At 40.3% G+C, this 12,903-nt stretch overlaps 1 protein-coding gene across 1 annotated transcript; it reads right to left on the bottom strand.

Annotated features, from left to right (window-relative positions):
* Window positions 1-34: 34 nt before the first annotated feature.
* LOC146482739 (uncharacterized) lies at window positions 35-11,187 on the bottom strand. Its single transcript, XM_085106803.1, has 11 exons — window positions 11,163-11,187; window positions 9,847-9,946; window positions 7,926-7,995; window positions 5,858-7,111; window positions 5,453-5,614; window positions 4,801-4,973; window positions 4,374-4,421; window positions 3,413-3,511; window positions 2,901-2,999; window positions 2,510-2,608; window positions 35-2,016 (listed from the first exon to the last, which is right to left on the bottom strand). Exons 3-11 carry the CDS (start codon window positions 7,993-7,995, stop codon window positions 502-504), a joined length of 3,519 nt encoding a protein of 1,172 aa, XP_084962929.1. The 5' UTR covers window positions 9,847-9,946; window positions 11,163-11,187; the 3' UTR covers window positions 35-501.
* Between the last annotated feature and the right edge of the window lie 1,716 nt (window positions 11,188-12,903).

Raw genomic sequence — 12,903 nt, 5'->3', positions numbered from 1 at the left:
TGCGTTTGAATTGTGGAAGCTCAGTGATTTTCTCCCTTTGTTTACAGCAGTGCATCGACTGTGTTTTAAAATGAGAGACAATATTTGCTTCAAGCAAGACAGGATCAAGATCCTCTCTTGCTTCAAGCTAAACGAGACGTTAACTCCATAAAAAGTCATGACAATTTAAAACTAAAAGTATCGGTGTGTTTTTTTTCTCTCTAAACGTCGTAGAGGCAACTTTCTGTGTAGGAGTGAAAACAAAATTAATGTCCAACTAGAAACCCTGTCTGCATATAGTAAACCCCTGTGAGGGGTGTGCGGAGTTTGCCCCCACAGACAAAAAATCCTAGGTACGGCCCTGGCGTCGTACGTGTAAAACAGTTCTGTGCTAAATCTTTCGGAGTACTTTCCCAGGTTTCGCTTACGGTATCCAGGAAGGTGCGCAACATTTTATGACCGAAACTGCTGGCGTCTACAAAGGGGTTTGCGCGAGTAACATTTTATTCACCCTTTTTTTTTTTACACTTTCCAGCTTTCCACTGTACCCATCCTTGACTCGAGAAACTCTTCAATCTCTGTTTCTTCGTTCAAATGAGCCAAGTCACCTGCATCCATTCCATCGGCTGTGACAAGATTGATGTCAGCTTTGAGGTCAACAAGCTGTCGCACAACTTTCATGTTGCCATGGATAGCTGCCATGTGTAGAGGAGTAAAACCTTCTCCATCAGTAGTGTTAACACCACACACTCCAAACTCTACCAGCAGATCAATTACATCGGTGTTGTTGTTTCTGCTTGCGACATGAAGGAGAGTCTCGTCAGATATTCCTTGAAACAAAGCAGTTTCTCTTTCAGCTATTTTATTTAAAATATTTTCTGGGGGATTCTCTCCCCAACCAGACTGCAAGACAGATACAAAGTCTGCTACGTGTAAAGATCCCCCCTTCGTCCGCTTCAAAAACAAACCAAATAAGGGTTTTTGTACCAGGACACAGTGCCATTCAAGTCTCCCTCTTTCTTTCCGACGAACGAGAAAAAATCTCTCCTTCGGATCTTCCTTGTATCGCATACATACATCTGCATCCCATGAAAGCAAAAGTGTAATAAGCTGTTGATGTTTTCCCTTGACTGCAACATAGAGAGGAGTTTTATGGCTTTTGTTCCGTGTGTTGACGTTGCATCTTGCTTTGATCAAAAGCTGGGAAACCTGAAAATTTGCTTGACGAACAGACAAATGAAGCGGAGTGTCACCTGCGTCATCTTGAATATTCATATCCGCGTTGTTTTCAAGAAACAATTTGACAAGGCTTTCATGATTGTTTTTGACTGCATAATGAAGTGGTGTTCTGCCAACTATGTTCCGCGAGTTGATGCTGCACCCTGCTTCAATTAAAAGTTTCGAAGTGCTGAAAGCATTTTGAAAAGCAGCAAAATGTAGGGGCGTGTTGTAAGAAAGATTATGAACATTAACATCAGCTCCGTGCTCTAAAAGTAGAACTGTGGCCATGTAGCGGTTCCAGTAAGCTGCCACCATCAAAGGTACATTTTTGTTATTGCTTCTTTTGGCGTTAGCGTCCGCTCCAAGATCAAGGAGGGTTTCCACAATACTTGAAGATGACGGGCTCGTCATTAACAAAGGTGTGCGATTGCATAAGGCAGGGATATTAACATCCACACCATCATTCAAAACGAGTTCTACTGCCTTTTCTCCATCATCAGTGCGCGCACACCAATGGAGCTCTGTTAATGTGGTGACTAACTTCACATGCTCTTGGGAAAGATTTATGATGTCAGTATGGCCGGGCGTTTTTTTCTCAAAACTCGTGAGAATATCAACAGCGCTCTTTCCAGGCAAAACTTTAGTGTCTTCTCGTGTTGTTTCGAAATTCATCGCTTTTGTAAAGTTTTCTAGAAGGACACACGCTGTGCGAACGATGTTATAGTTCCCTTCAAAGACAGCTGCCTGTAGGAGATTAAAACCTGATCGTCTATCCACTTGGAGAAAAGCGTTCCTTGAAAGCGACTTCAGACTGGGCTGCAATAAAAATTCAGAATTTAATGACACCGAACATCGAAGGATTATGGTTGAATGAAAACAAATTTTAAAAACAAGCAAACAAATTTCCAAGGATGATAAATTAAACCATCGTCACAGGTTAAAAGAAACTTTCCTACTTTCGTTAATTCACCGAGGCACAGCAAATGTTACCATAGCTACAAAACTTTTTCAAGGAAAACGGTGCAGGATTTCGCAAAAGCCTAATTTAAAACTAAAGAAGTGTTGTTAGTAGTCTACGTATTCCGCGTTGTTTTCCAACGCGACGACAAAACAAGATGGAGCAGAGTTGGCACGCAGCGCACCCACCCAAAAAATTACTAAATTATCAGGAGTAAGAACTGCAGACTTCATTTGTTTAGGTCTACCTGTGTAGGAACACTATTTATTTTGTCAAACAAGTAGTTTCAGTTATCTCCTACCGACAGACAGAAGTCTAGAAAACACAGAGAAAATGACTCATCTATCATACCGGTTGTTGGTAGCTTGGATTTGCGTCACTGTTAAGAAGCAACTGCACAATGGATTGATGATTTTGGCGTTCAGCTTTTTGCAGTGGTGTACGTTGAAACTAAGAACACAGAGAATGCACAGTCAAAAACATACACTTAATCAGACGCGTATAGGTTTAAGTTAAATTATTCTGACCAAGGCAATAATTATAATTGGAAAATAAACTGGACATTCTACTACTACAGTTGCCGAAGACCAAGCTTTGTCAAGTTTCGGAGTATAAGGACTATTAATGAATGAGTTAATCTCATAAGAAGTCAATGTTTAACAAAATAATTTGTTTGGTTCTTGACTCTTGGGCTCAGTTCGGGGCCAGCAAACTTAGTTATCTTTCCATCCAATCAACTAACCCTGTCTACAGCGTTGACGTCTGCACCATGAGCTAACAACAATCTGACAACGTATTCCTGTCCATACCAACAGGCAAGGTGAAGGGGCGTCAGAGAAAACTGAAAAACAAAAGGAAGAAAAGTAATATATAAATGAAATTAGAGATCAAAAGAACGCTTTTCCTAGAGGTTTGATCCATTAACGAGGGTGCTGAGGGGGTAACTTGTGAACTGGGACTTGCCCTTTATTTTTCTTCTTCTTCTTCTTCTTCTTCTTCTTCTTCTTTTTTTTTTTCATTAGGAAAACGGGATTTGACGCACAGGGAATGAGATTTCGTCAGTAAATCTGCGCACTGGAAATGGGATCTGCATTGGTAAAATTTAAGCTGAAAGCTGAGATTTAAGCAACATTTGAGCTGGCAAACGGGATTTGTTAACCCCCCACCCCCACCTCCAACTTCACGACCCTTACGAACAGCACAGAAAAGCAACAGTCTTATACTAGATTTATTTGAATGGAAACTAATTTAGACCTGATCTCTTTTGTCCACATCTTCACCATTATCAAGTTGCATTTTCACAACGTCACATTGTCCATTGATCGAAGCTTTGTGTAGAGCGCTTCTCGATGCCTAAAAGGACACATGTATTCATGTTAAATAAATAAAAGGACTCTGAAATCTTAAAATAATTTCCCCTTACCTCCCTCACCCTGAACATTTCCAGTCTTCCAGGACTCGCAATTACGGGGCCTATCAATCTCAGCAAAACAATGCAGAAACAAGCAGAAACTATATCATATCACGAACAGGGTGTTTCGATTTCTTTACTTTTTGTCTTAATAACAAAATTTACTAATCTGATTGGTTCTCAACAGCCCTCATTCGTTGCCTAATTTGGCTGTTGCAGCTCCAAAACTGTCCGATTTGACCTTACGATTACAAGCTGCTTGTAATGAATGGAATACAATTTATTAAGAATAGAAGGAGTTGTGTTCTTTTAGTAACTGATATTCTGTATATTCTGTTATGTCTGAACCGGAATAAGAATTACCAGACTTGACTGAAAGGAATGCGCCTTCAATTTTTGTCTCTTAGTCTTTCCACCTAGAACAGTGCTAATTATAGCCAAGGTAACTGACTAAATTTTTCAGGTAGGGAAAAAACAACTGAAGGCTAAGTTTCAGTTAACACGATAAGTAAAATTCGTCAAGGAAAACTATTTCAATGTCAAAAAACTATTTTCTTTTTGTCCCTTTTAAAAGTTCAAGTTATATCACCCCACAGATGAAGGTTTCAGTTCAATTTCTAAATCAAGAAACAGTTGTAGACGGGTAGGAGAGTTATGCCACCAGAAGTGTTTACAAGGGAAAAGGATGATCCGTCTGTAAGGGTAGCTCTAGCACTCAGGTAATGAGTCTAACGCTGGCTGCCTTGCAAACAGGACTGAGTAAGTAAGAAGAATTGTGAGAGTGCCATAGGTAAATTAACTGACCTTGGCCTTTTCAGCTCTGACCAATGGGCTCGTGTCGTGCTTCTTGATCTGGAATGCCAAAACAAAAAGCACTGAAATAATCTTCTCACAAAACGTTTAGTAAAGAATTCTGAAACTCAATTATCTGTCTCCCCTTTAGGGCAAGGCTTTTCAAGGGTAATGACGCCAACACAACTACAAACAAATATTGGAAATAGAACAAACTTCACCTGGAATTACCGTTCTGTTTCTCGCTTCCAGAACAATCCTACTTTCTCAGTGCGACTTCTGACCCTTAGTACTTTCTTGGGCTTAGTATGTTGTTTTAAGATATGTGTCAAAAATTCATGATGCAACCAACTAACAAACGTGCCACATGACTGTGGCATTGTTTGTTATCAGCTCCTTGATCAAGGCATTAAAAAATAACCAGGAAGAAATCCTCTACCTTCTGGATTTTTGAACTTTTGTCAGCCCATCTTTCACTCGCTCCCTGAGCTGGCTCAGTTTGCCGAGATGGAGAACCAGCACCACTTGCTGTTCCTTTGGCAGTCCACCCTGATATCGTTTCTTGATCTTGATCAGGTTTTTTATATGGAGGGTCAGTGCTGGCTGCTGCTCCTGGTCAAAATAACAATCAAAAACATAATACTTTAAATGGGTACTGTCACTGAGATTTCTCTGTGTTTTGGTTAAAACTGCTCAAATATTTGATAAGGTATCATTTCTTTAACATCAAATTGCTTCGAAAGAAAACTTGAACTCTTTCTCTGGGAGGAGCAAACTATCATCAGTTTCTTTTTAGCAATTTCTGCAAAATATGAAGTAATAACTTGAAACATTGACCAATTAATTATTATTTTTTGAAGTTGTAATCCATTTCAATCCTGGTCATCCGTGGCCAAAGAAATGCTAATTTCTATGTTCTAGAACGGTTATTTTTAACAAAACTGAATTATGATTTTAATTTTCAGTTTTGGGTGCTCTTAGGACTAAAAGGCCTATTTGTCGGTAAATTACACACCAGGGGAAGATTTTTGTGAGACAAGTAGAAAGTTACAAAGAGCTTGGTTCACCGCTATTTTGGGAAAATGTCTTACTTGAGAGCGATACATCTTCCTTTGTTCTAGAAGCTTTCTCTTCTTTATCAAGAAGGGGTCGTTGTTGCAGTGGTAATCTACAGGCTGCACCCGATGATGTTTCTACAACAGGCAGCCGTTTGACAGGAGGTTCCACTTTTGCTACTTTGTCATCAGAGAACCCTGTGAAAACACGTGTTCATGTCATTTGTGGAAGTCCGGCACACTGTACTTTAAAAACCTCGAGATTGCCGGGCGTGAACAACCGGATAATTTGAGTTTATTCGGAGGGACAGACTCCTAGATGGTGGTTTTACACATTCAAACAGAACTTAATCGACTGCTACCAGATCCCATTAAACCCCTTCCCTACTTAAAGTTTTATTTGCAATGGAAGAGAACAAACAAATTAAACAAAACCCATACCAAAAACCATTGTCCACATCTTTTCCACAAGGGTCTCGCATTGCTGTTTCCAACTGTACTTCTCTTCATAAGATTCCCTCAGTTCTTTGATCTCTTCAAGACGCTTTGTATGGTTGGCACGAGAAGCTTCAATTGCCTTGGCCCACTCTGCTGGATCATCCAAATCAACTATACACGACTTGCCATGAGGAATGCTCTCTATTGCTCTAGCAAATCCCGACTTACTTCCTACAAGAATAGGTAAACCGGCAGACAAGGCTTCCAAGGAAACTAGCCCAAATCCTTCAGATCTGGATGGCATTATGGCAAGATCAACTTCACACATTAGGTCTTTCAAGCGCTCTCTGCTCTTCACAAACTGTCTAACAGTCAGCTGCTCTTCAGCAATTCCGCAATGGAGAAGCTTTTGTCTTACCTTATCCTGTTTTCCTTCGTGGGCACCAACAAACAAAAGATGAAAAGGTTTCCTCCTCAGCCGGTAATTAGTAAATGCTTTAGCTGCAATGTTGTATCCTTTTAGCTCAAAGTCCTCGTCATCACCGCGACCACATAACAACACTTTGAATTTGCCATTCTCATTTGGGGACTGTTCCAAATCCCCAAATTCCCTATCAAACAGTCCTGGGGTAATTGCAAAAACATCCTGATCTTTCTTACATCGTCGTAAATACGCAGAATAGGCCTCCTTTAGTTCGGGTCCAACTGGCACAACAAGATCAGCAAGTTTACAGAGAATAACTTCCACCTCGTGTTTACTTTGGCCTTTTGCAATGGGATCGGAATAGCGTTTGTACTTGCTTAGCTCTTCTGGAGCAGTATGAACCATTTGAAGCCACTTACAATTTTTATTGTGAATTCGGGCAGAATCTCTTAGGACTTGTCCTTGCCGGCCAAGTATCACACCATGGCCAACAACTACATCTACTCTGAGATCTTGAGGTGGAAAGCTCAACCAATCAAGACGTTCATAGCCTGGGCGTTCCTTTGCCTCAACAACAGTTATGCCGTAACTCTGCGCCTCCATTTGGTCTACGGCTTTACAAGCACCCTCGGGGACTAAGAAACTTACTTCCACTTTGGGATGCTGTGACAGGTGAATCGCAAGCTCTCTGTTCAACGTTGACAAACCACCAGCTGACGAAGCCCACTCGCTACCGAGAAGAGTAACTTTCAGTGTTTCTCTGGAGGAAAATTTAAGACCTTTCAGTTCAGGCACTTTTCGTGACACTGCTGCAACAACGATTTCATGCAAAACTGAAAACGAAAATAAAATTAAATGGAACCTTAGAAAACAGCAAGGACAGCTAACAAATAGTAGAAACAAATACGAACAGTGAGTACTAGGTTTCGGTTGAATGCCACAAACTAAAATCAAAGAGCTCTATGAGCGAACTCGTGAATTGAACAATTGAATGAAATTATATTTCGGATTATGACTTAAGTTATCTGCTTCTTTGAGCAGTTGCTCACTAATGTAGCAAAAAAAAAAAAAAAAACCGCTGTGGCCGTCCTAATCAGTGCATGGATCAATAGATCCACGGCGTCACTTTACGGACCCTTTACGTTGTTTTTCCATTCTTTGGACAGCGTGGCTGGGTTGGTGTCGTGGCAACTCCGTGGGCTTATAATCTGCATGTCCCGGGATCGACTGCTGCAGGGGGCATACCATGTGTTCATTATTTTTCCTTCTCTGCTTTTTTCTTCGACTTTGTGGTAACATTTTACCGCATTTACCGTATTGAAAACAACATTAACCGTAATGTAGCGATTTCCATTACAGTATTTAAAAAACATGTCCAAGTGAAGGCCGCACTTCGGTTTCATCTCGAGAGAGAGCTTGTGCAGTTCATGGAATTGAAATTCTCAAAATCCCTAATATCCTCTTTTTCGATCAACCTGGTGGTCGGGAGTTCTTCAGGCTATTTCTTTAAATTTTGAACTGCAAAAAAGTGAGCCGTGGGAGTACCCCATCATGATTTGCTGAAAGTTTACAGCCCATCGAGTGACCTATGGACTGATGGAACGACCGAGTGGATGACTTTAAAAACATCTGAGTATGTAAACTTACCGACTATCGCAGCAATGATCACAATGATCACAATGAACACAATGTTCACAGCAAGAAGAATAGTCCACATCTAAGAAAGAAAAATAAGAGTAAAATTAACTAACTAAGAGAGACAGTTAATATTATGGTGTTCAGACAGGAGATAGGTCCCCACACCAACGAAAAGATGGCCATGGTAGTCTCTAGAAACTGAGGAGGTTTCCCCGGCCGCGTAAAAGACAGTTCGAGTTGGAATCATACATTCATTGAGAAATGGACTCAGAAGGAATTCCTCTGCTCTCTATTTGCATTCTAAAGACTTGAAATGGAGGGCCCTTTCAGCTTTCCGCCACTTTTTTTTTTCTCGTTGTAGGCTCAAATCCAGATTTCTTGTTTTACCGACTGCAATTGAACTAGAGCCTGATATGTTATTCATTTTTTTTTTTTTTGAAAACATCAGAAAGCGGTGCAAATACGTGCTTGCGTTCAACATTTTATGAATCAATGCAATTATAAAGGACACAAATAATCTCAACTGTGGTGTATTGAATTGCTGTTCATTAAAATCCTGCAATTGTTTTGTAGGTCTTGGTCTAGTGTTTCATTTTATCGAGAGAACGTAGCATCGAAAACATGGCAAATTTGTATTCCCTAGCGTACTGATTGGGGTCATTTCTTTGTAAAACGTGACCGGGTAAGGAACCATATGGCTAATACTAAAATAAAGACTGGGATTAGCTTGGGAATCCGTATTTGTACTGGAAATGTACCACGCACCCGATTTGAAAAAGTTATATTTACTTAACTGGCCTTTTGTTTTGATACAAGATATCCGTTGAGATTTGATTTCGATTACGGCATGGCAAATCACTTCTAAAGTTTTGTTCTTAAATAATAATGCGCACCTATGAGGATGAAAATGAAAGAACTGCAACTTGAAGGTCCTTGCAGACGAAAATTACTTTGCAAAGGATAGGGGACTGTGCAACACAATTATCCGTGATCTGACAACGTATGATCAGCGGGTTGCGAGTGATTGTTACGCTCGAGTAGTCAAAAAATGTTGGCTACCAACTTCTTGCGTGACATTTCGCCATGCATCTTACCCGGAAATCCTCTAAATAAACTCTCAGTCTCCTTTAGTCTATCTATTTAGGTTTCCATCCAAATGACTTGTTTGTTTTAAGCATTTTTTTGCCTTCTTTAGGTTCGCTTGGCAGAACTTGCAAATGCAAGTGTCCAACTCAAAGGGAAATGAGTTTGACATAATTGCGAGCAGTGAACTGTTTCAATATTCTTTACTTGGTTTTTTGGCAACATCTTAGTTCCTTGCTCTATCACATACAAACACGAAAGCCGGGGTTCAATTGAATGAGATCACAACGGCTTCCATTTTTGTTGGATAATTCTGTCATCGAGAGAAGAGCTAATTTAGCAGTGAATACCGAAAGAATTTTGCCAATTGTACAAGCAGAGAAACATAATCTGATGTAATTGACATATTAGCAAATTTAATACCTCATACTTGTCTAGCTTCAACGCAAATCACAACACAACTTTTGTGCTATCCGGACATATCAGGCCAGATCGTTCAACTTGCCCAACCTAAAAGCCAATATGGCTCTTCTTTATACCAAGTCGGTCGAAATTCCCGTTTTATGCCCAGTCCATATTGTCAGACTGGTCTGAACTAAAATGCTTAAAATGATCCGTGACCCGTATTATTTTCCGACCCCTTAGGTTGACCGAAGTAATATGAAAAACAATTGATCCATAAAATTCAAATGCTCAGTCAGTATGATTCCTGCATCCCCAATCCTCAAGTAAGCGATTCATGCGACTTTCAAAGACTTAATACATGTATCACCAGTAAGCGAATCTAAATTACTCAGAGATCGAAAATGGCCACTAATGACGAACATAACTGATCTTTGGAACTTACCTTGCACGGCTCTTGGTTCTTCAATTAAAAATGTGCCGGTGCTTCTGTGTGAGATCTTTGCGGAATCTGTGTCATCCACGATAGGGTAGAACAATCCTTCCTGAACACAGAGTGGGTTAAAAAATAAACCGATCTTAGTTTCTTTTCTGTCTGATCCTGAAGGAACTAAACCGGAACTGTACGGAAGAAAATCAAAGGACTTCTGATCGTAATATCGTGCAGGTTTTCATTCTTAAGTTGAATTTAGTCACTGAATCCAAAACAAAGCCTTTATGATGGAAATCGGCCTCATCCTGGAGTACTTAGTTAGTCGCTTACACTATGCACGTTAAGACCCGGCATAGTAAATCGAACCCAATCGAACTAAATTTCAATCGAACTCAATCGAACTCAATCGAACTCAATCCGTGGATTGAGTTCGATTGAGTTCGGCAATCGAACAAAATCGAACTCACCGAAAAGAAAAAACATCAATCGAACCAAATCGAACGAATTCACTATTTGTGTAAAACAGGAAAACATTGAAAATCCCTTACCATCTTGGAAGCTCGAGTTACTTCAGTCCGGAGTGTAGCGCACGTGTTTTACGTAAACGAAGAAATTACGCAGAAATGGATTCAGATGCGCTGTGGATTGTAAGCTTCAAATGCGTAGCAAAAAGGCTACCAGGAATGTCGCTTTGACGTCAAGGATGGCGGATTTTTTTAGTAATTTGCTTGTATTTTTGCATAAAAGTAACCCTTCGATTTGTCATTCAGCAATTGTAAGTTAGCTAAAAAAGGAAAGGGTACGACAATTTCGGAATACGCCCGCGGGAATAATGATAGCTTTGTTCTGTTCTGTTCTGTTTTCTTAACTGCCGTGGACAGTTTATAAATGGGGTTTCTGTTATTGAAAAATTGTAACATAGTACAAGAAAAACCTGCTTTGATGGGCTTGCTTTTTGCTTGCTTTGTGTAGGTTTACCAGAGCCAATCGAACTCAATCAATTAAGTTTTCCGAACTCAATCGAACACAATCAGATGGATTTAGTTCGATTGAGTTCGATTTGTTCGATTGAATTCGATTTGTTCGGAAATCGAACTCACTGAAAGTCTGGTGTTCGATTTCGTTCGATTGCCGAACTCAATCGAACTCAATCCACGGATTGAGTTCGATTGAGTTCGATTTTCGAACGTTCGATTTACTATGCCGGGGTTAAGAGGAGTCCACGCGTCTTCAACGGCATGTATTCACAGCTCAATTGTTCATGCAAAAGAATGTCCGATACGTTTGCAGAATCTAAGGCACTTTTTTCATAATGTAAAATGGCTTACAGTCAAGGTTTTCCTGTCTCTCATTCGTTTTCACTCCTTAAACCTTGTCCACCGCTTTCACTTGCTGGATTGACTCGTTCCCTAAACAACGCAAGACGAAATTTGAGGTGTTCCGCAGTAAGGGATCTGGGACTAACAAGGATCGAAAACAGGCACCCAAGGGGTGCATGTGTCTTGAAAGGGTCGTTCCAGATCCAGGCCTTCGGACTGTGGAGAACATCGAATCGTACAGTGTCGTACATCGTACAGTGGCCCGGAAGAGGGTAGGGTGGTGGCACCTATTGTTAGCGTGTGAATGCAAATGTATGGGATGCCCAGTAGTTTTAGGTAACTATTTTTGTGTCACAGTGAATTTTACCACGGCGACGGAAGAGTGACAAAAGATTCTTGTACCAATCAACACCAATCCCTCTTACCCACTCGACACACGAATGAAAGAAAATCGTGCAACTCTTACTCTTTTTGAGAAGTGTGTGGGTTCTTTTTCGTCCCATACTAACTGATTAACAAGGTGTTTTAGGAAATTGGGTTGGTAGTTTTTAGGGTGTGGTGTCTAAAAGTATCTGGCTTTACCTCTGTCACCCGAGAGTAAATTTTTCCTCTTCCATACAAAAAATGTTTTAAGTTTACAGAGATTAAAACAGAAACATAGTTTTCACCTAAAGGACTTACTTTACGTTACGGATGTTTGGTTTATCAACAGAGTTGACAAGGTAATTTGGCCACCGTAAAAAGATTCGAGTGCTGAAGGAGAGGGGACGAAAACGAGGGGAGGCTCCCCTCGTTTAAGTCCCCTCGCCCTCTCCTTCGCGCGTCTCTCTAGGAGCCTGAAACAGGCTAAGAACGAACCCCCTAACTTAACGTCAGACAGCTGCGCCTTATTTGCACCTCACCGTCATAATATGCCTGAGCACCCTCCTCTTCCCACCTGAGGATGATCAATTTAACTTTTTTTTTTTGTATTTTGAAATATCAGCTGAGTTAAAGATTATAAAAAATCTCGAATGTTAAAAGTTTTGAAAACTAACATTACGCACCAATCTTCGCAGAAAGCCCATCGGGGGATTACAGAAAATACAGTAAGCAGTTCGCCTCCGTTTTGACGAGACTGTTTCAAGGGAAAATATTCAAAATTCGATGAATGAAACTACACTTCATTGAACACTGGAAAATGAACAAGAAAGCTATTGGCCGAAAATATTATTCAGTACTTACGTCCAAGCTGGATTTTTGTAACCGGACCATTCAAGTCATTTCCAAAGTTGCCAATAAAAAACCCAAAAGGTTTGGTAGTCGATTATCCATCTCCTCTCTTTTTTGCATGATTCTGAACCTTCTCCATAATTAACAATTAGATTATGAGCTCAAGATTTCTATCGCGTGATAGTTGATGAGGGCGAAGCCCGAATCAGCTATCACGCATAGAAATCGAGAGCGAATAATCTAATTGTTTTAGTATAAATCTACTAGTCGTTCAAAACTAAACAAGTAAATTATCTATTTCCTCATCGCAGACACTTCGAAAACGCAAAGAAGCGGGCGCCATTTTGTTGAAAATCGCTACTCACTATCTATTTAACAACTAGATTATGAGCTCGAGATTTCTATCGCGTGATAGCTGATGAGGGCGCAGCCCGAATCAGCTATCACGCGATAGAAATCTCGAGCTCATAATCTAATTGTTTTAGTATAAATCTACTAGTCGTGCAAAACTAAGCAAGTAAATTATCTATATCCTCGT

The sequence above is a fragment of the Pavona decussata genome, unplaced genomic scaffold (genome assembly GCF_977016875.1).
Source record: "Pavona decussata unplaced genomic scaffold, jaPavDecu1.1 SCAFFOLD_44, whole genome shotgun sequence".
Taxonomy (NCBI): Eukaryota; Metazoa; Cnidaria; class Anthozoa; order Scleractinia; family Agariciidae; genus Pavona; species Pavona decussata.
This window is presented reverse-complemented; position numbering and strand designations above follow the sequence as displayed.